Source organism: Callithrix jacchus, chromosome 14, assembly GCF_049354715.1.
Source record: "Callithrix jacchus isolate 240 chromosome 14, calJac240_pri, whole genome shotgun sequence".
NCBI lineage: Eukaryota > Metazoa > Chordata > Mammalia > Primates > Cebidae > Callithrix > Callithrix jacchus.
Window position 1 is genome coordinate 48,912,567 of NC_133515.1, and position 26,669 is coordinate 48,939,235.

Genomic DNA, 26,669 nt, shown 5'->3' on the forward strand with positions numbered 1-26,669 from the left:
CCTGATGCTTCCCAGTTGCAAGCCGGTGGCCACAGAAGAATCAGCGATAGCAGCTTCAGTGCTGCCCACTGAGCCTGGCTGCCCTGCCTCAGGGGGGCTTGCCTGATGAAAGGAGCAAGGAAAACAAATCCCTTTAGTCACCCAAAGCCCATCTCCTAGAAGAACAACAGCTCCTCCATTGGCAAGTGCCACTTCAACACAGGAGAGGGGAATAAAGGAACTGCAGGTCCCGGTGGAAACATTGTATTCATTTCTGAGGACTGTGCTATATTTTAAGGCAATTGTCACATGTACAAAACAGTCAGATGAACAGTATCCGAACAGATTTATGACAACATGTTAGAAAGAGAACAGCAGGGGAAACGTTTTCAGACAAGGAGATGTGAGATTTTCCCCAGTCAGGTAACCCCAGGTCTACCAACTCTGTTCTGAAAGCCAGGAAGACACATGGTACATTCTCTCTTTTTGCCTCCAAGGGGAAGGGCCACCCTTCTAAGACCATGCTTCTTACTGCAGGACCAGGCCAGGATACGATGGTTGGCCAATGAGTCTCAAGTCCAGCTCTAATTTCATGTTTTACGGCTTTGTGAAATTCATCTTTAGGAACGGGAAAATCAAGATACCAAAGACATACAACTTGTAGTTATTAGTTAAGTTCACCTCTCTCCAAACACAAACTTGTTGGGCTTGAAGCTAAAACAATATATACACACATGTATACACAACACACACATATAACACATATGTGTGTATAGATGTGTGTGTGTGTGTGTGTGTGTGTGTGTGTGTGTGTATGTGAAAGAAGAAAAAGATTTACTGAAGCCTGAAAAATAGTGTTCATTTGCCATCTGGAATCAAACAATGTGATTGTTTCCCCTTGAAAACAGAAGAGTAGGCCAGGCGCGGTGGCTCATACCTGTAATCCCAGCAGTTTGGGAGACCGAGACAGGCAGATCACAAGGTCATGCGTTCGAGACCAGCCTGACCAACATGGTGAAACCCCATTTCTAATAAAAATACAAAAATTATCTGGGCGTGGTGGCCTGCAACTATAATCCAAGCAACTCAAGAGGCTGAGGCAGGAGAATTGCTTGAACCCAGGAGGCGGAGGCTGCAGTGAGCTGAGACCGTGCCACTACACTCCAGCCTGGGTGACAGAGCAAGACTCTGTCTCAAAAAACAAAACAAAAAAAAACAGAAATGAGCAGCAGGCTCTACCCAGTGGGGAAAAGTTTCCAGTTTCCTCTACATGGTTCCTGGTCCCTCCTGGCTTCACAGGAGACTGAATGGCTTAGCTGGTTTAAAGAGAGCTGAGCTTTCCCCTTGGCTGGCTCAACTCTGTGTCCCCTTTCCTTCACCCCTTCTGCTCAGGCACATATCCCCAGTTTTAAGAAGGGGGTGTGGCTTGATGATCTCAGTTCCATCCACCCATTCTCAGTGGTACACACAACCATTAATGTGTGCCCCCGTCTGTAGGGCCCAGGTGACACAGCAACAGGGAAAACAAGGGAATGAAGCGCTTGTTCCCTGGGGCGCTTTAATGGCCTGTTACAGGGTAGCAGAAACAGTGCCTGGGTCTGAGAGTCACAGCGAAGTCAGGTGCCCAGAACTGTGGTGGAAAGTGGGGTCACTAGTTCATGAAAACTTGAAGGACATGAGGAAGAGGCTGCGTTTGATGCTAACTACACACAGAACAAGTGGCATAGATAAAAGTCCTAATGCGCATAGAGAACAAAGCTCTGCTCAGAAAGGCTGTCCTCACCAGCAGAAGGACTGGGTAGAGAAGGCTGCCCCTTACACAAAAAAGAAGAGCATACTGGGTCGGCACTTGATAGCCAAGAAGTGAAATGGTCATTTTCACAGATTAACAGTTTGCCTCACCAAATCCCTCTGAGGTAGGTAAGAGGCAGGTGATATTAGCCCCATCTTACAAATGGGGTAAAGTGAGGCCCCAGGACCTGTTACATCATGAATATGTGTCAACAACCACAGTCAAACAGTAGGTTCTCAGATCTTCCCTCTCACTGGTAAACTCCTCTATGAAAGCCCCTTACTTAGATTAGAAGATTAGAACATCAGCAGGTAACTGGAAAAACGTGGACCATTTCACTGATAATTTTAAATGTGGAGGTACTGGCAAGAAAGGGATCTATATTTTGAAATCAGCCAAATCCAGGGGGCCTGGGAATCTGTGAATGGGGGTGCCCCACTCCAGTTAGTACATGGTTTTCTCTGGGGTGGTGGCTATTGTTTTTGCTTCAGTGCAGCATTTTACAGAGTCCAGTTGAATTCAAATAATAGATTGATAAACCAACAAGCGTCCTGGATATGACTACATCACACTTCCCCAGGGAAGGAGGGCCCTCTCTGGCCTGTTGCCAAATCAGAGTGAATGGAGATAAAGCTACAGTGTTGTCAGAGGCCCAGGCCTCTGGAAGGAGGGAGAAAAGTGCCCTAGGACTGGATGAGAACTGGGACAACTGTGTGTGAAACCTGTCCTGTCCTGATTAGAGAACGCTCCGCTCCCCCCACCCACCCCCACAAAGCTGCATTTCCTCTCCTTTTTTCTTTGACCTCAGAATCTAAGATGTTTACCTAAGGCTGTGGACCAGAAACCCGCCTCCCCACCACAGTGCTAACACCCACCTGGAGAATTTCTAACTTGACGCTGTACGGCACCTGCAGTCTCCCAGAACCCAGGGATCGGAAGACACCCACAACTAGCTGTAGCACAAACTCTTTAAACACCTGAGTCCCAGCTCAGCAAAGTCCAGCTAAGAATTTGGGTATTTTTTCAATTACTACAACTCGAGGCAATGCAATAGGTGACTATACCCCTTGGTTTGCTTAGAAAACACCTGATGCAGAGCTGACCGGGGACAGTGAAATACATCTGCATTTTTCCAAGGTGTAACCACAGGACCCTGTGAGTCCATGGTTTCTTGAGCCTGGCAGCTCAAGGGGTCCAAACAGATCCCTGGTGTACACACAGCTGCACCTAGACATGGATTAAGCCAAATGTCAGAGTGTCCTGGTCCTTGGTAACCAGTTCCTGCTGGGGAGCCCGAGGCCAGTGCCGAGAGGTAAGCCTCAGGCCAGCGACTGAGCCAAAGCATTGCTTGGGAGATTAAAAGTTGGCAAGGGCAGTGCCCTGTGTCCACGACTGGAGGCTGGGTAAACAGGGTGGGACACCACTGCTGGCAGGCAATCCCAAAGCCCAGCCCCCTCACAGAACCGACTCCTTGGATTCCAGTTCTGGGGCACTGGCCACGGGGCCAGGGGGATTCTGGTGTGTCACCAGGGGTGATGTCTCCTCCTCAGACTTGCAGTTGGGGATGGCTTCCACTTTCACCTCAGCCAGTTCCTGCTCGCCTTTCTTCGTTGCCTTCTGATTCAGGTGGTGGAGAATGCCCGCGCCCAGGGCATCCCCTTCCACATTCACCACAGTGGTGGTACGATCCCTGGTGGGGAAAGAAGAGGCCCAGCTATTATATCGAATGCTGGGGGATCGGGTCCTATCACAGGTAGCCGGGGTGCCAAGGGGAAGTCTTGGTGGTGAGGGCCCTGTTGCTTCCTGGAGAGCATGCTTCTAAGGCATGGGCTTTACCTTACGCTAAATTGATTTTCTTTAAACACTTTTTATAAAAAGAATAAAAAAGAGCATAAAGAAGCAAACAAGTCACTCACCCTCAATCCAAAACTGAGTGAATCTATATGCACATTTTAATCTATATCCTTCTAGTCATCTTTCTATACATGTATTTTATATGTATTAGACAACATCATTGAAAATTATACACAAGCCAGGCACAGAGGCTCATGCCTGTGATCCCAGCACTTTGGGAGGCTGAGATGGGAGGACTGTTTAAGGCTAGGAGTTTGAGACCAGCCTGGACAACACAATGAGATCCTATTTCTACAAAAAATAAAAGAATTAGCTGGGCATGGTAGTGCGTGCCTGTAGTCCTAGCTACTCAGGAGGCTGAGGTGAGAGGATTGCTTGAGTCCAGGAGGTTGAGGCTTCAGTGAGCTATGACGACGCCATTGCACTCCAGCCTGGACCACAGAGTAAGACCCTGTCTCTAATAAGTAAACAAACAAACATACATATTGGGATAACTGTGGATATGGTTTTGTGTCTAGCTTTTCTTCCACTGAGTATTACACTGTGGGAGTTTCCCTTCTTTTTCTCATTTCAACGCTGCTTTACTGCTGGATGTTAATCTTCATATATGTTCCATTGCCATTGGCAAATATAATCACATCTCAAGGAAAATATCCTTTCCAGAAGCTAACTTCTTGTGCTATAGATTAGCCAATACCATTCCCCTGCCCCTGGAGCTCAGAGAAAGTATTGTGCGCATTTTGAAGAGAGGGGAAAACGTGATCTTCCCTGAGGGCACTGGAGAGCTGACTCCCTGCAGATTGCGGTCCGGCTGTCTGCAGAATCAGAGGTGATGGGGTGGCTGGCAGGCCTGTATGACTTCAGGACTACTGGGCAGCTGGCTTGGTGCCCTATTTCCCTATTTCTGGCCAAGCACCTCTTGGATGCCTCTTCATGCACAGGAGGTGGCTGGGTGAGGAAGGAGAGGGGCCTCTGTCAGCTCTGGTCCTATCCAGCTGGCCAGCTCAGGGACACAGTTCCCTCTGATGAGGTGTCTGGGCAATGCGGGTCTCTTGCAAATTTCACTCTCATTGCTCTGAGACGCCCCTTCAAGTTGGAAAACCCACCATTCCCACCCACAGCTGGCCCATCCACGAGCCCAGAGCCAGGCTGTAGGGTTCAGGTTCTCTTACTCCTGCCTGTGACAAACCTGGTCTGGAATGACTCTTTGCTAACATGAATTGAATGTTTTACCACATGCCCATTATTCTGTGTGCTGTTCCCATGTTAATTCGCTCAGTCTTCCCCACAACCCCAGTGTGGCTGCTCTCATCATTCCCATTTTGACAGATAAGCAGACCAAAGCACAGCGCAGTGCAGTTCCACAACTACTAATGGCAAGCTGGGAATTGAGCCCAGGACCCTGGGTTCTGGGGCTCATTCTCTTACTCACAGACTCCACTGGCTCAACATTAGTACCTCAGCCAACCTTTCCTATAAAATAGGTATTATTTATGCCTGCAAAAGATATCACGTGACTCAAGGAATCAACGCACAGAAACTGTTTTGTGTCTTCACAGCAGCCCTGGAGATGTGGTCTGGATCACCCCTTCTTCCCTACCTCCTCCTCTGCTGAGCCCAAGCCCAAGTACTCACATTGGCATGGTTCATCCTCTCTCCCCTCACAGAAATCACTCCTTAGAATTTTCAAGGCCAGGGACAATCATTCCCAAAGGATCACTGAGCCATTGACTTATTACTCCTATGCAGCCAGCAACCCCACATACCCTCATGTCTCCTGGGCCTGTGCAGAGGGCCTCAGCTGTGGCCCCTACTTTACTGGATGCTATAAGCAAGTTCTTGGTAATGACATCTCATGGTCATTCCTGGATGTTCACGGGCATGTGACTCTCATATTACTTCATTTTTCCTACCTCTAAATCTTGCCCTGCCAGCTCCACTGTAGGCTCCCTCACAAGGCTAGCGTGTATCTTAAGTTTCTATGCATGCCCCAGGCCTAGCAGTGTCAAGCTCCTAGGGAACTCAATGCAGACTCTTTTTGGTGTTCTTAGGACTTGTTACTTACACAATCCAGTCCACAGCCAGGATCAGAGACAGGTCATGAGTAGGCAACCCAATGGCCTCCAGGATAATGGCAATGGTGAGGACCCCTCCAGCTGGCACACCTGCTGCTCCAACACTGGACGCTGTGGCGGTGACTCTAGGGGATGGCAGAGCAGGGCCAGCCATTAACATAGAGCATGGAGTGGGCACAGAGAAATGCATACCATGCAGCTGCAGTGTGGCTGGAACTGAAAACAACCCCACCATGGGCTCTGCTGGCTGCGCCCTTGAGAGCCAACACACACTCTTCAAGTAATGAATCCCCACTGTCCTCATTTTCCTAACGAGACACCAAGTTGTGGTGAGATTAGTTTTTCAAAGGAAATCACGAGAAAAACCTTCAGTTTTGAGTCAGGGAAAGAATGAAGAACTTACAGAATGGTGAAAATCTGCCCTGCATTGAGCTCTACGTTGTTAAGTTGGGCGATGAACACCGTGGCCACACACTGGAAGATGGCTGCTCCGTCCATGTTCACAGTGGCCCCGATGGGGAGAATAAACCTGCTGATCCTCTTGTCCACACCATTGTTCTCTTCGATGCACTTCATCATGGAGGGAAGGGTCGCTGAGCTAGAAATAGGGAAATCAGACCGCCAGACATGACAACAGTCCCAGCCAGGCTAACACATGACTCATCTCAGATCCCAGAACAGAGCAATTAATACCATCTTCATTTCTGGCTTTCTTCTCTTAAGGGAAAAAACAGAATCACTTTAAAACTTCTGTCACAACACGAGGCTTTGGTAATTCCCAAAGTATTGAAAATAGGATTTACCGGTTCTATTATTTACCTGGATTCACATGTTCCAAATTTCTTAAGAACTGCATTGCCTCCTGGTGCAAAATCTTCCCAAGAGAACAAACACCCATTTACTCTGATGTGCATCTCCTCTCTTGAATACTCCCCTCCCAAGAGTAAATGTTAAACTATGATTTTGTTTTCCTTTGTCTAGGCCAGAGGAACTTCTCTTCCTCATTTTTTTTAACCCCCACTTCCTTGTTACATAAATAGCCATCCAGATTGGGAGGAAGTGAGCAGTATAGGCAAAACTAAATGTGTGAATGAAACGACGTGCTGCCATCCTTTGAAAGTTTTAACATATTTGGAAAACCCAATTTTTTTTTAAGGTTTTCCAGTGAAAGGATGCATCTCTTGTGCTAAATTAGATAATTCCACACTATTGTGGACTCCTAGAAGGCTGAGCATGCAACTGTCACCACGGTGCCTCAGACTCGTTTTCTAATCCACACATCCAGAAAAGGAGAATTGGGCAGAAACGATTCTCGCAATTTTCCTGCAATGCATTGTGAGTGAGGTGGGCTGCCTTCTTTCATTCAGGCAAAGGTCTTCCTAATTAGAGTGAAGGACCTGGAACTGGGCTAACTAATGATCTGCTGCTAAGGAGCAAAAGGGAGAAGAGAATGAGGTAACTTCAGTAGAACAGGAAATGAAACAGAAACCCCCCCCAGGGGAATACAGAAAAGCTGTGGGGCTAGTGATTTTAAGAAATCATGTGAGGCTCGGTAATCCCAGCTATTTGGGAGGTCGAGGTGGGAGGATCACCTGAGCCCAGAAGTTTGAGATCAGCCTGAGCAATCATGGGAAGATCTTGTCTCTTAAAAAAAAAAGCATCGCAAAAGACTAATTTAGAGTTTTTCGGGAATTAAAGTATGTCAAGGTGCTGGTTGTGCATCTACCACTGGGCTCACCTGGTTCTATATTCTTATGGCTCAGAGTAGCAAAGAGATCCAAAACCTACTCACCTGGAGCAGGTGGCAAATGCTGTCGCAAATGGGGCGAGGAGGCCCAGGAGGAATCTGAAGGGGTTTCTTCGTGTGAAAACAAAATAAACAAGTGGCAGAACAATTCCTCCGTGAATAACATGGCCCAATATAGATGCGAAGATGTATTTCCCCAGGCTGGTCACCAGCACGATGATGTCTTTCATTTCCACAATCTTGCTTCCAACAAGGAACATGATGCCCACAGGTACGTACCTAGGGCATAAGCACAGGGTACTCATCAGTAGGGGCTAAGGTTGGGGTGAGAGATGCAGACCCTTCCAGATGCAGAATGTGGGGACTTTCGACGAGGCTGTCTTCATCTCTCCCTATTATAACCCTGAGGAACTGAAACGGTCAGGGTTATACCATCTCCATTTTACAGGCTGCGAGACTGAGTAAAATGAGGATGACAGCTCACCGTGGGTAACAGAGGTAATAGAGTCAGGATCAGAACCCAGATGTCTTTTCCCTTGGATACAGCATGTCCTTAACAGAAGGGTGCTACCAGTCACAGGAATTCCCAGGAGGAAAGGCAAGAAAATTGAGATCGAAGCCTCCAGGACTGTGAGCTTGAGTTCTTGGCTTTGCTCAGGCTTGTTCCGAGAACTTAGAAACACAAAAGACTAACACCTATTTTACAGAGTGGCTGTGATACAAAATTGAGCCAAAGCTAGGACTTTTGTGAAGGTTTAAATTCTTTGTGGCTTAGACAACATGACTCCGTGGGAAAAAATCACTCACAATGACACTCTGGGAACATGCCTGGAGCGTGAGAGTTTTTTAAAGGCAGGATGGGAAGGAATGAATTGTGGGAGCTACAAAGAACAAAAGTCAGTTGTTTTGAATTGATACAAATTCAGGAAGAATTTTCTAACTGTTGACTTTATTTGTAAATTTTAATTGTGTAGGTAATAATATCACATAGTTTGAATTTCAAGGGGTACAAAAGAGTGAGTAGAGGACAGTCTCCCTCTCATCTGTCTCCCAAGCACCCAGATTTCCCCTTCCTGGAGACAGTCAATGTCACTGGTTTCTTGAATTTTCTTTCTGGAGATATTCTAAGCAGTCATTATTAATTAAAAACCCGACAGTAATACAAGAATACATTCCCTTTCAAAAACTTAAAACATAGACGACACCAAAATTCTCTTTCAGCACCATCCTCCAGCCAGTCCCCTCCTCGGACAACCACTCCTACCTCCTATGCAATTAGATACATACGTATTTAAATCTGTGTGTTTATTTCTTTTTCACCCTATGTCTTTTAAATCTTTTCATATCAGTACATAGAAATCTACCCCATTCGTTTTTATTGTGGTGAAATCTGCATAACATAGAATTGACCATTGTGGCCATTCTTCAGTGTAGAGTACAGAGGCACGAAGTTCATTCACATTCTTGTGCAACTATCATCACTATCCAAGTCCAGAACTTTTCCATCATCCTAAACTTTGAAATCCTTCAACATAATGACCTATTTTCCCCTCCTCTCAGCTCCTGAGAACCACTATTCTATTTCTTGGCTCTCTAAATTTGACTGTTCTAGGTACACAAAGGTGGAATCATACAATATTTGTCCTTTTGTGTCTGGGTTATTCTACTTAGTATGATGTTTTCAGGCTTCATCCACATTGGAGCATGAACACTCCTTTCTAAGGCAGAATCATGTTCTATTGCATGTATACATCCCATTTTGTTTATCCATTCATCCACTACCAATGTTTGGGTTGGGGTTGTTTCTACCTTTACTTCATTGTCTTTAAATATTGTCTTCAGAATGGAAATACCATAGGTTATTTTGTCATTGTCTTGCTGGTGGACATTTAAGTTGTTCCCAGGTTTATCATGACAAACAACACTGCAAACATGGGCCTTGTTGTGCCTACATGCCTTTGTTCTCTAGGTAGAGATGCTAAGAAGTGGAAATGCCGAGTTATGGGGTGTGCACATTTTAAATTTCAGTAGATACTATGCGACTGTTCTCCAAAGCAGCTATTCCATATCACATTCCCACCAACAGTCCAGGAGAATAATCTTCCTTCTGCAACAGTTGTTCTTATCCAGGGATGATTTTGTCTGGAAGACAGTTTGGTTGTCACAACTTTAGGAGCATGGTGCTAGTGGCACAGAGCAGGTGGGGGCCACGATGCTGCTAAACATCCGACAGTCACAAGACAGCCTCCCACAAAGACTGTCTCACATCAAAGCTGTCAAAAGTGTTATGGTTGAGAAACCTTGACCCAAAATGTCAAAAGTGTCATGGTTGAGAAACCTCACCCTCAGCCCTATCAATGCCTGATAAAACCAAATTTTCATTTCCCTTATTTCTAATGAGGTTGGGTCTCCCTTAAAATATTTACTGGTCATTCAGGTTTCACATGCTTCCATTTGCTAATAGTTTATTCAGTGATTTTTCTTTCTCAGTAATCAGAACTCTTTATTTCTATATATACAGTATGCAAATATATACCAATTTTTAGAAATGAATGTCTTGACTTTTAACTTTGTTCAGAGTGTCTTTTGCATGTAAACTTTTTATATTTTGATGTGGTTAAGTTTAGCAGCTTTTTATGACTTTTGCTTTTTATATCTTGTTTAGGAAGACCTTCCCTGCCTCTATATTTTCTTCTAATATTTTTAGAAGACTCTTCTCTTTCTTTTCTTCTTTTCTTCCTTCCTCCGTGGTGAGTTTAATCCAGGAGTTAGCAGCGTGAGTCTTTGTAAATAAAGTTTATGGGAAATTAGCCATACTCTTTCATTTATGAATTGTGAACAGGTACTTTTCCCCTCCAACGGCAGAGTTGGGTAGTTGCAACAGAGACCATGTGGCTTGCAAAGTCTGCTGACCCTGGGTTTAATACATCTGAAAGTTATTTCTGTGAGTAGTGTAGGGTAGGCAGGTACTTGAGTTTCAGAGCAGGTTGTTAGTAAAGGAAAGAATGCAGAAAGTGGTAATACTGAAGAAGCCTCCCACACGTGGTTGAGGTCCCTTTACTAGTTAAGCCATTTTAAACTCCAATTCTGTATAATATGCATTTCTGAGCAACAGGTCTCTTGCTCTCTTGCTGCAGTTAGACACTTAGCAGGATCTGCCTAACTGAATATCTGCTTATGTGACTGGTACATCAAATTGCAGGAATGACTAAATTGGTTTCCAGATTAAAAGCAAATATCCTCACATGGGAGTATCAGTGATATGGTTTGGATCTGTGTCCCCACCAAAATCTCATATTGAATTATAATCCCCCCTCCCACTCTTTTTCTTCCTCCTGCTCTGGCCATGTGAAGACATGCCTGCTTCCCCTTCCCCTTCTGCCATGCTTGTAAGTTTCCTGAGGACTTCCCAGTCACGCTTCCTGTACAGCCTGTGGAACCATGAGCCAATTAAACCTCTCTTCTTTATAAATTACCTAGTTTCAGGTATTTCTTTATAGCAGTGTGAGAATGGACTAATACAATCAGTTTCCTTTTTTACTTTTAAATTTAATTTAATTGTTTATATTTTGTAGAGATAGGGTCTCAATTTGTGGCCCAGGCTGATCTTGAACAACTGAGCTCAAACAATCCTGCAGCCTTGGCCCCCCAAACTGCTGGGATTACAGGCATGAGACACTGCACCTGCCTCAGTTTCTATTCTTTAGTCCAAACTTTGGAAAATATTAATATTTTGGACCTTTAAAAAGCCAAGAAAAGAACTTGACATCTAAAAACCTTTTCTTTTCTGAAAATATCAGTTATCGCCCAGAACAACAATCACATGAAGTGGCCTTGGCAATGATAGAGCCAGGCTCTGGAATTTTCAGATTGAGCAAGATAAACACCACTGGTAGGGGGTCTAAACTTAGCCTCCCATTCAATTTCAAACTTCTAAAATCAGTCCAGCTGTCATCTAGCACCATCTGAGAGAGAGAAGTTCTGGAATCTTTAAGAGTTGGCAATAAGGAAAATGTTCTGTGCATGGAAGGAGAAACTAGTTCTTAACAATTAAGTAGAAGCTAAGAGCCACAGAGGTCTGGTTTGGGTAAAACAGCAGGATAAAGCTTATGAGAGACTGGTACTGGAATTGGTATGATTTCTGAGAAGTTGCTTAGAGGGAGCAGGTCAAATTTTTACCTTTTAGCCAAGAATCAATCTAAGAATTGTTACTTAACAAACATGCTTTCATTGATATTACACAAAGAAACATTTGCAAATTAAAAACCTACATAAAAGGGCTGGGTGCAGTGGCTCACACCTGTAATCCCAGCACTTTGGGAGGCCGAGGTGGGTGGATCACCTGAAGTCAGGAAGGAGTTTGAGACCAACTTGGCCAACATATATGGTGAAACCCCATCTCTACTAAAAATACAAAAAATTAGCTGGGTGTGGTGGTGGACACCTGTAATCCCAGCTTCTCAGGAGGCTGAGGCAGGAGAATTGCTTGAACCCAGAAAGTGGAGGTTGCAGTGAGCTGAGATTGCACCACTGCACTCCATCCTGGGCAACAAGAGCGAAACCCTATCTCAGAAAAAAAAAAAAAAAGCCTACATAAAAAAAGACCATTCCAACTTTATATATGCATGGGGTGAAAATGGACTTGCCCTCCATGCTGTGAACTACTATAAGTATGGGTCCCTTTGAAGCTTGAAGTCTATCATTTTCAGATAAATGAAACTTATTTCGTGCAGCAGATAGCAAACTGATGGAATTCACTGCCCCACAAGATGCATGGGCAACCCACATTATCTGGCTGGCAGTAGGAACCCATAAACAGATCCTGGTGATGGAAACACCAAGGGATTAGTGTGGACACTGAGGAAATGACTGGCAACTACAGGGTATGCCTGGCTCCCTGAGGTCCTGGACAAGAGGAGAAACTGTCTCTATTTCCATCATTCCCTATACCATGCCTGGCCCATGGTGCATCAACCACATATACAGCACTGTGTCAGGTGGCCCCACACAGGTAGCTAGAACAGCGAGGTGGACTCTCTTTTGGATGGCAGGAGGAAGGAGTGAAAGAGCAGACGGCAGGGCAGCACTCACCACATAATCCAGGACACCAGCACCATTGTCGCCTCATTAAGGGAATTGAAGAAACGGATGAGGTCTTCTCCTTCAGAGCCTAGTTTCTTTAAGGCCACTCCTAACACCAGAGCAAACAGGACCAATCCTAAAATGTTCATCCCTTCAATCTCAGTGCCCATGGGGATCTGCAGGATCAGAAGAGACAGGACAAGTTTATAACAGATGAATGAGAATTAAAGATGCATTTGCTTTGTGTCCCCACCAGACTGAAACGTGCCCAGAATGAGAAAAGGCTCATATTTTCTTTAACCATTAGCAATTCTGCAAATAAAGGGGTAGGAAACTCAACGGGAGATGTATTCTGAGGATACATAAAGTCAACAAGCAAAAATTTCATCTAGTTGTTAACTCTGAAAGCTGCTGGAAATTGCATACATTAAAGTGGAAGGTAGTGGGCTCCCTGTCATGGGGATATATTCAAGTAGGGGTTAGAGAGCCACCTAAAAGGTCTGCTTTTAAAAGGAGAGCTGGTTAGTCAAAAGTTCCTTCAAGTGGGGCATGGTGCCTCACACCTGTAATCCCAGCATTTAGGAGGCCGAGGCAGGTAGATCCCCTGAGGTCAGGAGTTTGAGACCAGCCTGCCCAACATGGTGAAACCCTGTCTCTACTAAAAATATAAAAATTAGCTGGGCTAGGTTTATTTATTTATTTTGTAGAGACTGGGTCTGTACAAACTGGTCTCGAACTCCTGGGCCCAAGTGATTCTCCCAACTCAGTCTCTCAAAGTGCTGTTATTATAGACATGAGCCATTGGTACCTGGCCAAGACTTCTGAATATCACTATTCTCTCCCGGGACTTGACCTATTGAAGCTGGGTGCAGTGGGTATACCTGAAAGCTGTGGGAGAGAGACAACTTGGGGGATTTAGTGCTGGCTCTACTACTGGCCTACTAGGATTCTATGAGCTGGATGGCTAACATGTGGTGTTGACCTTGGGGCTGTCAACTCACACTTTTTGATACTGTCCCAAGTCCTAACTGAAATTGAGGGTCAAGATTCAATGAAACCAGAGAATTCAATTATTATTTGAAAGTTGGTTTTAATATCACATGTTCTCATATGAGGGAGCTAAAAAAGTGGATCTCATGAAGACAAAGAGCAGATTGGTGGTTACTAGAGGCCAGGAAGGGTAGTTGGGGGGAAGGGGACAAAGAGAAGTTGATTAATGGATACAAATGTACAGGTTGATAGAAGAAATAGACCTAGTGTTTGATAGATCAGTAGGATGACTGTATTTTACAATCATTTATTTAAAACAGCTAGAATAATTCTAATATTTCTAGCATAAAGAAAAGACAAATGTTTAAGGTGATAGATATTGCAAGCACACTGATTTGATCTTTACAAATTATATGAATTTTTACATTATCACATTTAACTCCAAACTATGTACATCTATTATGCATCAGTGAGAAAAGTGTTTTAAGATATAAAAAAGAAAGCCGGTTTCAGCAGGTCTGCAATGCCAAGGTGTGGTGTTTGAGGTCAGACAGATTCCAGATTTGGAACCAACTCTGAGATCTGAGGACAATTACAATAATTTTTCCAATGAAATGACTCCCTTTCTGTAGAGGAAGCTGGTGGCACGTGGGTTTGCAGTGAGGTATGCTGGCTGTTACATACCTGGGCAAACTTAGCATTGACTGGGGCTAGCGGACTACAGACACAACCAGAGCTGCAGCCCAGGCAGTCTTGGTGGTGTATCATGCAGATTCTGTTTCTGCTGCCTCCACCACTCTTCCCCCACGTCTCCCCATAGCTCCTCCCTCACCTTATCAGAAGACCTCCCTGACCACCCTGCTTTAATTTTCTTCTTGACTCCTATCACTGGCTGACATATACTTATTTATTACATGATTCCCTCCACTAGAACATGAGCTCTGTCAGAGCAGGGCTTTGACTATACTGAGCACTACTAGAGTCCAGCACCTGGGAAGGCACCTAGCTATTAACAACGAAATCACTGTTTAATAAATTAATGATTCAACTAAAGCCTAGGAAGTCTGTGGCAAGTATTACATGGGATCGAAGTGGGCATGGAAGAGCAGGCACCCTTCCAAGTGTCCTTGAGCCTCTGGGTCCTTGATTGATTTCTTTTTAGAGACAAGGTCTCCCTGTGTTGCTTGCTAGAATACAGTAATCTCAAACTTCTTGGCTCAAGGAATCCTCTCAGCCTCCCAATTAGCTGGTACTACAGGCAAATGCCACCACACTTGGCTAGTATAGAAAAAAAATTTTTTTAGAGGTGGGGATCTCACTATGTTGCCCAGGCTGGTCTCAAATTTCTAGCTTCAAGCAATCCTCCCACCTCAGCCTTCTGAGTCACTGAGATTACAAACATGAGTCACCATGCCTGGCTAGGTCCTTGACTTTTCATTCTGTCACCAACATCCCATCCTTGGAGGCAAAGCCCACACCTGCTATGCCTTTACATAATCTTCTCACCACAGGATTTAGGAAAGCCTGGAACCAGCGAGGACACACTGCTCCTTTTTTTAAAATTTTTTAATTAATTTTTAATTAATTTTTTTAAGATGGAGTCTCACTCTGTTGCCCAGGCTGGAGTGCAATGTTGCAATCTCGGCTCACTGCAACCTCTGCCTCCAGGGTTCAAGTGATTCTCCTGCATCATCCTCCCAAGTAGCTGGAATTACAGGTGCCACCACTACACCCTACTAATTTTATATTTTTAGTAGAGATGCGGTTTCACCATGTTGGCCAGGTTAGTCTGGAATGCCTGACTTCAGGTGATCCGCGCGTCTCTGCCTCCCAAAGTGCTCGGATTACAAGTGTGAGTCACTGCACCTGGCCTCTTTCTTAAAGCCTGACTCCTTAAATGCCTGGGTGAAATTTACAGAGGAGGCAAGTGTATGTCAGCTGAGGTAGATGCTCACAGGTCACCAGTATTCCCAGTGGAGAAGTTCCAACAGCCATATTTGCCAAAACTTAAAAGTTATTGCAGAGACAATTAGTGTTCTAGCATTTACTCGTCACTCTTGGTTCCTTTTTATTTATTTATTTAGACATAGTTTTGCTCTGTTGCCCAGGCTGGAGTGCAGTGGCATGATCATGACTCACTGCAGAATCGACCTCCCAGAGTCAAGCCATCCTCCCACCTTGGCTCCCAAGTAGCTGGGACTATAGACATGTGCCACTATGCCTGGCTAATTTTTATATATTTTTTGTTTTTTATAGAGATGTTGCCCAGGCTGGCCATGGACTCCTGGGCTCAAGCAATCGTCCCTTCTTGGCCTCCCAAAGTGCTGGGATTACAGGCATAAGCCACTGTGCCCAGCCAACAATTAGTTTTTTTAAAACTGGCCAAAATGGCCTTGATCAACCTTGGAAGACCATCATTTTGAGTAATTTGTAGTGGGGATACGAAATCCTACCTGGTCAGGTTGTCCTAAGGCTCCAATGAAACAACGTCAGAAAGTGTCCATGCCAAGAAGATGGCATGCAGAAGTGAGCCACTTACCTGGAGAGCAGGCCTAGCTGACACCTACAGCCCAATGAGCCCAGCTGTGGAATCCAGGGGCTGTCAGAACGGGCCAGGTTGTACTTCCAGCCACACCCTCTGGCCAGACACAGGGAAGTGACAACCATCTTTTAAAATCAAAAACCACTAATTTATGAACAGGGGGGATATCATTCCCTAAGCGACTTTTGGAATGTGTGTGGGTACGCTGGTTGTCATAATGATTGTGGTGTCTTACTGGGGAAATAGTAGGCAGGGTACTAAGAATGCTGACTGTTGCGAAATGTTCAGGCAACAAAATGCAGACTTTCCTACATCCCCCAGGCCTCAGAGCATCCTATCAGACAGTCAGATGGGGAAAAAGCTGTTTAAAATGCACTGAGCTAGGATTAATTCCATTTACCCTTAAATATTTTTTTCTGCATAGTTTTAGTATTTGCTGGATTTTCCAAGAATATCAAGTGGAGGTAAACTGAAGGAAGAGTTTATTTCGTTCTGAACTTCAACAAGTGTTATCTGCCATTTTAGAATAATATCCAGTTCATTGGTACAAGGACATAATGTCAGTCTGTACTTGTAGCTGTTGCATTTGGGGTGATTCTGTATACGTATACAAAAATATTTATTTAGCATGTATTTCAAAATGTGCAGAGAAATAGCAAAAAATATACCAACAATGTTTAGTTGACTTCTATCTCACGGCTTTTAAATCTCAATTCATTTATTCTAAGTAAATGTAAGTATCTGAAAACTTCATTATGTCTTCAAATATAGTTGTATATTTACATGGCAAAAATGGATTCTTTTATTAGAAATTATTTTTATTTTACCCTTATATTATATTGACTTTTTAAAAAACATAGTAGGTGTTGGGGTAGGTTAAACACTTATTAATTATATTTCTGGATGGTAGAAAAGGTTTTATAAAATGTTTTCTGAGGCCAGGCACAGGCGCTCACTTGCAATCCCAGGACTTTGAGTGGCAAATGTGGGAGGATTATGTGAAGCCAGGAGTTCAAGGTCAGCTTTGGCATACATGTTGAAACTGTCTCTACAAAACATTAAAAAACAAAAACAAAAAAAACAGCTGAGCCCGATGGCACATGCCTATAGTCCCAGCTACTTGGAAGTCTGAGGCAGGAGAATCACTTGAGGGCAAGAGTTCAAGGCTGCAGTGAGCCATGATCACATCACTGCACTCCAGCCTGGGTAATAGTACGAGACCCTGTTTCAAACAAACCACACATAAACCAATAAATAAAACATTTTACAGATCCAAAAGAGCAAACCTAAACTGTTCACTCCAAACAGTCCATTTATACCCCAAAGTTTTCAGCCTAGTGGAGAAAAAGACATGTCCTGTATGCTCCTTCAATTGTTATCAGTTTAAAGCTGGCTTCATAAAATGAGTTAAAAAGTTTTCATTCCCCCTCTATTTTCTAAAATAATTTATAAAAGATTAGTGGTAGTTTTTCTTACATTTTAAAATAAATTCACAAAATAAGAAAAAAAAATAAGATTTGCTTTAGACATATTTTTACAAGTGACCTTATAAAGAGTTTTACCTTTTCATGGGTTACATTTCCAGAGCTGGTGCTGTAGGTCACAACTCTATAATCGGTTGCATACTGTGGTGAAGAGGAAGAAAAACTCACTGTTAGTGCACAGGTGAAGACCGACCTAGAGAAGCCAAGGGCACTCCCGCGCTCTCGCTACTTCTGTCACTGTTCACACCGAGTGTGCTGGGCATTCCCCACCCGGTGGGCCTGACAAGAGCCTCTGAGAACTGTACAAAAGCTACATTAGGACCAAGCCAGCAGGTACTTCAAGAGACCTCCTGCCAAGGAAGCAGGGAGAATTTCCTTATGTTCTTTGGGCAATGCTTTGGAAAAGAAGGGCTGCACAATTTTATGCTGATAGTTTGATATTTCCTCAGCCTTATACGTCATGTTATTTGAATAACCTTGGTGCTAAATAATGCCAAGGTTGATATTTCATTGTGTCATTTTATTTTCATTCATTTATTTATGCCCCACTTTCTTCTAGAACTTACTTGAGCATGACTGCTTCTACTGTCTGTTTCTAATCTGGCTTGAGCCTCCACTCTTGAAAGTCAGGGATGTGAGGCAAGACAGTGTCTGCGAGCTGAGCGTCTTTGGGGGCCTCACTTATCAGAAGTGAGACATCTCTCCAGCTGTAGTGCCCTGGTTGATTTCACATGCTTCTGCATGGTGCACACAGGTGTCTCCCTGTGGCAGTATGTACTAACAAGTGGAATCTGTTGGAATGCAGTCCTTCCTGAACCCTTCTAAGGGCACCTGGCCCCTGAACTGTTGGCAGGAGCCCATTAGGAAGTACAGACTCACAGGCCTGCTTTCTGCCTACCCTTGCTGGGCTCTGGCTTCTCTCAGCTTTGATTTATCAGTGTTGCAGAAAGGCAGAGGTATTCAAACAAGCCCACACATCTGCTCTGTGATAGGCACTAAGAAAAGCCCCATACACCTCTATTTTTTTCCTACCTCACAATATATATACAAGTTACTCCTGTGCTTATAAGCAGATCAAAAAACAAAACAAAACAAAAATGAGAGGTTGTAAGTAGAAACAGAAAAGGCTTTGCTTATAAAAAGCAATCAGATTAGACCATATAATCTAGACCTTTATATTCCTTCTCTGTGTAAAGAATGGCCACAGGAATGTTACAGCATTGCTAACACAGAGGGGGAAACCAGAAACAACTGGAACATCCATCAGTGGGGGACTGAGAGAGGAGAATTATGTTATGCTCTTACAATGGATGGAATACTCTACAGCCATGGCGTTATGCAGAAGGGTATCTACTGACAGGAGAAAATATTCACAATATGCTGCCTTAAAAAAGCAGCAGACTATGAAGCAACATGTGTAGTGTGTGTACATACTATGTACGCTTATCTTTTATTATTTATTGTTTTGAGACAGAGTTACACTCTTGTTGCCCAGGCTGGAGTGCAATGGTGCACTCACTGCAGCTCACTGCAAATTCTGCCTCCCTGGCTCAAGCAATTCTCCTACCTCAGCCTCCCAAGTAGTTGAGATTACAGGTATGTGCGGCCCACCTGGCTAATTTTTTGTATTTTTAGTAGAGATGGGGTTTCTCCATGTTGGTTAGGCTGGTCTTGAACTCCTGACCTCAGGTGATCTGCTCACCTTGGCCTCCCAAAGTGTTGGGATTACAGGTGTGAGTCACTGTGCCCACCCTATTTATTTATTTGAGACAGAGTCTCACTCTGTCACCCAGGTTGTAGTACAGTGGTATGATCTCAGCTCACTGCAACCTCCACCTCCTGGGTTCAAGCAATTCTTCTGCTTCAGCCTCCTGAGTGGCTGGGATTACAGGCACACCACCATGCCCAGCTAAATTTTATATTTTTAATGGAGATGGGGTTTCACTGTGTTGGCCAGGCTGGTCTTGAACTTCTAACTTCAAGTGATCCACTGGTCTTGGCCTCCCAAAGTGCTGTGATTATAGGCATGAGCCACGGCATCCAGCCTGTATGCTTATTTTAAAAATGTATGTGTATACACGCATAGAAAAAACATATCTGGAGAAGGTATACCAAAAGAATGGGTAGCTCTAGGCAGTGACTATGGATGATTTTTTTTTCTTACACTTCTTTGTATTTTAGCTTTTTTTTGCAATGAGCACATATTATCTTTATAGTCAGAAGAAAAGATAGAAGTATATATTTTTAAAGTCTGCAATATTTAAGACATCCCAAAATGTGATTTAAGGGTATTTCTTAAATAACGTAAAAAAATTTTGGAACCAGTGGTACATTTTGGAAAGTTTTGTTTGTTCAGTGTTTATTTATTTTGTTGTTGTTGTTGTTGTTTTAACTATAGGCACCCATTTATAAAAGTTTCGGCCAGGCCAGGAGCCTGTAATCTCAGCACTTTGGGAAGCTGAGGTGGGTAGATCATGAGGTCAAGAGATCAAGACCATCCTGGCCAACATGGTGAAACCTAGTCTTTAATAAAAATACAAAAAATTAGCTGGGCATTGTGGCATGTGCCTGTAATCCCAGCTATTCAGGAGTCTGAGGTAGGAGGATCACTTGAACCCGGGAGGTGGAGGTTGCAGTGAGCCAAGATCATGTCACTGCACTCCAGCTTGGCAATAGAGTGAGACACCATCTGAAAAAAAAAAGTTTAGGCCAATGTTACCAAGTTTTAACACCATCATCTCTCCCTGTTCTACCTTACCTAACTCTATAGCAATAATTTATACATTTCTTCCATCAAAGTTTCACATTGTTAGGAAAGTATCAAGCCTTACCGTGCGGAAAGCTGCAACCACAAGATTTGAGGGAAACAGGTTTCTGTTGGAAAAGAAAGCATACTGTTAGTATTCTTTTAAAACAATTTTGTAGAGGTGGGGTCCCTGTTGCCCAGGCTGGAGTGCAGTGGTGTGCTCTTAGCTCACTGCAACCTTGAATTTTGGGCTCAAGTAATCTTCCTGCCTCAGCCTCCCAAAGTGTTGAGGCTACAGGCGTGAGCCATGGCACCTGGCTAGATCAGTATTCTTAAAATTTGGTATGCAAAGTATCTGCTTTGAGATGTCAACTTCTAAAAGCCTAACACAGTGTTCTCTCTCCACCCGCAGCTGAGGCTGCATCTTTTGCTTGATTTAAGCACCCTGACTGTGCCTGTGCTGCTGGGCCACAGTAGATACTTTGAGGACACTGATTTTCATCTCCAACTCTCTCATGGTACTCCCTGATAGCTGGGCTTAACTGTGTCCATCCAAGTCTATAACTGCATTGCTTTCCTCTCACCTAGAGTTTAGGCACCATTGCAGGGGTTTGCAATGTCGGGGTGCTGCCCACTAGTAAAATCCAAGGGCATTTTTGTTATTGCAAAATTGAGGCATTCCTAAATTGAGGGGAGTGTGTGGGGGGAAATGCCGGGTCCCACACATTTGTCCTGTTAAATGCAGTAGAGACCTCTGTCATGAATCGTCTCAAGGTCCTCTTGGCTTTCCAGTGTCCTGCCTGACATATCTGTGGATAAAAACCTATCTATAACTACACAAGACTAAACTAATTCCAAAAGAAGGTTTTGTTTTTCACAATTTGAACATTCACTGAATTTTTCGGAAATGTAACTACTTGTAAGTTATGGGGTGACTTTTGTTTTGTTCAGAATGTTTCCAAACACTATCTACCTTCCTGGAAAGTCACACCGCCAGAGCAAACTGCAGAATCCGCGCCCTAATTCCACACCCAGTGTCAAGTAACAGTCTGCATTTATAACTATCTCATTAGCAGTGATTCTAAGTTTAGGAGCCAGCATTCAGCCACTTTATTTTAGAGCATGTATATATTGAAACACATTGTTTTTATTATATTAATTTTGCTTTTTATATTACAGTTACTTCATATTGATATTTTAAAATTATGTGGGCAAGGACATTTTATTTATGGATTCCATTTCAGAATTAAGGATATTATAAACATTTATTATAAAAGGAGGGCAATCAAGCTAATGGAGTTCAAAATCTATTTACGCAAATAGTTTTACTGAGGGCCTAGGGTCTGCATAGGATGCTGGTCTTGATATACAAGAAATTAGATTCCAGCTGACAGTCCATGTGTTCTCACTTCCTGCAAGAACAGTAAGTCTAGAAGGGCAAAAGACTCTGGATCATTCTTTTCAATTTGTGTCAAACTTATCCACTAATTCTTACTTCTGTAAGAAGCTGGGTTGTTCACCAGGATCTCCAGGCAACCATTTGCAGTGCATTGGGTTTCAGAGGTAGGCAGGTCTGGCTGCAACCCAGCTGTCACAGGTAGAGTCTAAGGTGGTTTCCTGGTATTCACACTTGGGGTGATCCCTTTAGTATGGTCAGGCCTATGACTTGCTTCTAATGAACCAATAAATGCAGCAAAGGTGATGGGATGTCACATCCACGATTTGGTTACATAAGGTTGTAGCTTCCACTGTGCTAGCTGACTCTTCTTGTCTTCTGCTTGCAAGCTTTGATGAAGCAAGCTGCTATGTTGGAAAGGCCCTCGAGACTAGAAATAGCAGGTGGTCTCCAGCCAATAGCCAACTGAGGCGCCCAGTCCAAACTTCAAGGAACTGAATTCTGCCAACATCAGCATGACCTCAGAGGTGAATCCCTCCCCAGGTGGACATTCAAGTAAGAACCTAGCTCTGACCAATACCTCAATTGCAGCCTTGTAAAAGACTCTGAAGCAGAGGACCCAGCCAAACTATGCTAAGATTCCTGACCCTAGAGAGATTGTGGGATAATACATGTGTGAGATTTTAAGCTGCTAAATGTATAGTAGTTTGTTATGTAGCAATAGGTAACTAATATACCAGCCAACAAAGTTAACAAGATGCAAAAATCACTGCATTAGAACACTTAGGGTGCTCTCGCAGGACAGCCAGCATATAGAGCCTGTGACATAGTATTTCCCAAACTTGTCTATAAAACCTGACTGCTTTTAGCATATTTAGAGGATACCAGAGTACATGACTGCATTTAAGCAGATAAAAAATAATCTTTAGCTGAATTAAATTATTGCAAAACTATGACCAGAAGTTTAATTCTTATCACAGCTAGATTTACTTTTTAAAAAGTAGAAACAGACCAGCAACTTTTTGGCTAGTTTTCACAGTATAGATGAATAACAACTTACATTTGCTACAATTTCCATTACAAAGCAACTTTCTTACATATTTCATTCTTGGGGCTACGTTTGCCATCTCATTTCCATTTTCTGTCCTAGTCAGAAGCAGCAAGGGGCCCTGTGCCACGGTCTCTCTGTTCTGTATCCACCACACAACAATCCTTAGTAGTTGCCAGACTGAGGTGTGCCAAGGTTCTCTCTCCCTGAGGACTGGGAAGTTCAGAAAAGAGCTGGGTAGAAGCCCTCCACTTTCCTCATGGGAACAATTTTCCCGGGAAATACCTCACATCCTTCAGGGATTAGCTATTTTCTCAGCTGGTGCAAACACAGCCTTTCCCACAGCCTTGACATGCATTCTCTTCTAAACAGCACAACACTATTTGTTTAATTCTGTGTATCTGTCCTGCCTGATCTCTTCATACAAGCAATAACCCAGTACTATCTCATCCAGAACGGGTTCTGACCTTAACCCAGAACGTGTACACCCAACAGCAACTGGCACACCGACCTGTTTTCAGACTATCTACAGTATCTACTGTACATAATCCAATGGGAACAGAGGGGTCCAGAGGCAAACCAGCAACTCCTGCCCCTCCCCCCAAAATCAAGTTCCTAAGAACATGATGTGTTTTGACAGTTTCTGATAAAGTTAAACATGTATCTACCACAGGACTCAGCAATTCCATTCCTAGATTTTTTTTTTTTTTTTGGAGACAGAGTCTTGCTCTGTTGCCCAGGTTGCAGTGGATCTCTGCTCAATGCAGCCTCTGCTTCTCGGGTTCAAGTGATTCTCATGCCTCAGCGTCCCAAGTAGCTGGGACTAGAGGCATGTGCCACCATGTCTGGCTAATTTTTTTATTTTTAGTGCAGAAAGGGTTTCACCATGTTGGTTAGGATGGTCTGAAACTCCTGACCTCATGTGATCTGCCTGCCTCGGCCTCCCAAAGTGCTAAGATTACAGGCATGAGCCATCATGCCTGGCCCACTCCTAGATATTTACCTAAGAAATATAAAAATATATGACTGCAAAAAGGGCCTGTATGCATAATAGCATTATTCATAATAGTCCAAAACCCAGATGTCCAACAGATGAATGGATAAACTGATTATGAAAAATCCATACAACGGAATACCACTTGGTAATCAAAAGTGATATACACAACAATGGATAATCTCAGCAACACTGCACTGAGCAAAACAAGACTGACAAAGAAAAGTACATAATAAATGATTCCATTGATATGAAACTCTAGAAAAAGCAAAACTAATATATAGTGATAAAAAGCAGGTCAGCCGCCTGAGGCCAGGGGTGGAGAATGAGGATCACTGAGAGTCACAGGTGATGGAAATGTTCACTATCTTGGATTGTGGTGGTGGTTATATGAATTATCCATTTGTCAAAACTCATTGAACTGTCTTTAAAGTGGGTGCATTTATTGTACCTAAATCATACCTTAAAATTGTTTAAAAATATTAAAAAAGTATGGTAATAACTGATAGAGATTGTCCCACTAAAAAAATATGTACATTCAATGGGAGGGCTGAACTTTTTTTAGATTATACAGCTCACTTCTCAGGTGACAATCCTGGTAAAGACTCTCCTGGGGGTCAGTGAGCTGAAGCACCCATAGAAAGTGTCCTCCTTCACTTTCATCTTCTGGTTTCCACAGATCAGGAACAGGAGCAGTTCCCTCCTGCTGTCACCAAGGGCAAAAAGACAAGACTGCCAGAATAAAGCAAAATGCTTCTCTGTCCTCTACTTTCCCTCTCTCAATTGGTGTTCAGACACAGATGCTGTAGTAAACTCTGGTTCTCACTCCTGAGCTCTCTTCTAATCTGGGATCAGCTGCCTCTTGGGCAAACAGTTTTGCTTCCCAGAGCTCTGTCTTCAGGCACTTTTCCCAACTCCTCACATTCACCCAGTAGCTTCATGGGCTTTTGAAATCAGAGACATTGAGCAGGAAGGGATTTTAGAGGTGATCCAGTTGCATCCCCTCATTTAGCACATAGAGACACCAATGCCCAGTCACTGAGCTGATACATCTCCCATCTCTGCTCCATCTAGGCTAGCACCATCCAACTGAAATTGTGCAGTCCAACATGGCAGCAATGCAGCTATAGAGCACCTGAAATGTGGCTAGTGCTACCAAGGAACTGTTTTTTTTCTTTTTAATTTCGTTTTGTTTTGTTTTGAGATGGAGTTTTGCACTGTTGCCCAGGCTGGAATGCAATGGTGCAATCTCGGCTCACTGCAACTTCCGCCTCCTGGGTTCAAATGATTCTCCTGCCTCAGCCCCCAGAGTAGCTGGAATTACAGGCGCCTGCCACCATGCCCAGTTAATTTTTGCATTTTTAGTAGAGATGAGGTTTCACCATGTTGGCCAGGCTGGTCTCAAACTTCTGACCTCATGATCCACCTGCCTCGGCCTCCCAAAGTGCTGGGATTACAGGTGTGAGCCACCACGCCCAGTCCTCAAGGAATTGATTTTTAACTTTTATTTACATTTGAACTAATTTGAAATAGCCACACGTGGCTAGTGTCTATCATATTGGACAGCCCAGATGTAGAGTCTGAAATCCAGAGTCCAGAAGTCAGGAGGCCCAATGGTCGTCCTGTGTTCAGTTCTGCACATCACCCAATTTCACTGGGTGTTAGGATGCTTCTAAGCACTGAGCTCTTCATCTTATTCAAGTTTGCAAATATTTCCTTTTGCTGTTGTTTGATTTACTTGAATTACATATGTATTAGGCCAAAGTTTCTCAAACATCAGTAGGCCATTAAATCAATGTATTGGCTTTAACCAGTATTTTATAAAAGATGAAATACATTAGACAAAATATCAGCATGTATCACACTTAAAACATTGTTTGGTGGAACCTGTGTTTTGGTTTGATTATGTGGGAGTGTGGGGAGAGGTATAGCATGGATGTCATAATGGAAAATGTATTTCTATGGTATAGGTCAGAATTAAAAACGTGTGAAACCTCTAAGATATACTACTAAATCTAGAGGCCCAAGTTAGATCAAACCAGAAGATAATGAATGAACAAGCTTTTCCAGTGCTATAAGACTCGTTGAATACATTACTCAAAACAAACAGAAAAACTGGTATAAAATGAGGTTGAACTGGCTAATGTAGAACCACCATGGTGGTGCCGTGCAGACTCATGCAGCTCACACAGTGAAAAACTTCAAAACTGTTCTTTCTGTAATATCTGATACTGTTTGTTCTTCTGATCCTATTGTTAAGGGTGGTATGCATTTCTCTGTTCTACATGAAAAGAATGTAAAACAATTTACTTTTGCTTGGGCATAGTATTTCCCTTTATTTAAGTTCAAAAATTCTTTACTAAATCTATTAAAATTTGAAAGGGTCTTCAGAACAGGATATGGCATGGTATGTACACTTGATAAATATTTATTATCCCTAGTGTTTATTGTTACAGAGCCAGTTAACAGGGATGTGCCCCTTCAGATCTTGGTACCCCTTACAAGGCTGAGCTGAGGAAAGTCTAGGGCCAGTGGACTTGCTCTCTGATGATGGGGATGTAAATCTATCCTTTTTTTTTTTTTTTTGTGACTGAGTCTTGCTCTGTCGCCCAGGCTGGAGTGCAGTGGCGTTATCTCGGCTCACTGGAACCTCCACCTCCTGGGTTCAAGCAGTTCTCCTGTCAGCCTTCTGAGTAGCTGGGATTATAGACATGTATCACCACACCTGGCTAATTTTGTATTTTTAGTAGAGATGGGGTTTCACCATGTTGGCCAGGCTGGTCTTGAACTCCCTACTTCAGGTGATCTGCCCACCTTGACCTCTCAAAGTCCTGGGATTACAGGCATAAGCCACTGCACCTGGCCCAATATATCCTCTTTTTAAGGCCTATATCCAGTTTTAGATTCTAGCTGGAAAGAGTAGGGCTAAACCCCTGGAGT

At 43.5% G+C, this 26,669-nt stretch overlaps 1 protein-coding gene across 2 annotated transcripts in view; it reads right to left on the minus strand.

The window, feature by feature from the left end:
- Positions 1-246: 246 nt before the first annotated feature.
- SLC1A4 (solute carrier family 1 member 4) overlaps positions 247-26,669 on the minus strand; it is a 32,070-nt gene continuing 5,647 nt past the window's right edge. Inside the window, exons 2-9 of one of the 2 annotated variants that reach the window (XM_008980607.5) lie at positions 20,377-20,419; positions 17,624-17,686; positions 12,539-12,705; positions 7,493-7,726; positions 6,104-6,298; positions 5,691-5,825; positions 3,324-3,461; positions 2,722-2,977 (exon numbers count right to left, since the gene is read on the minus strand). In XM_008980607.5, coding sequence (XP_008978855.1) covers positions 2,848-2,977; positions 3,324-3,461; positions 5,691-5,825; positions 6,104-6,298; positions 7,493-7,726; positions 12,539-12,705; positions 17,624-17,686; positions 20,377-20,419 — 1,105 coding nt within the window. In that variant the 3' untranslated portion in view covers positions 2,722-2,847. Of the gene's footprint in view, positions 3,462-5,690; positions 5,826-6,103; positions 6,299-7,492; positions 7,727-12,538; positions 12,706-17,623; positions 17,687-20,376; positions 20,420-26,669 lie in introns of both variants that reach the window. The other variant, XM_008980606.5, reaches the window with a different exon arrangement.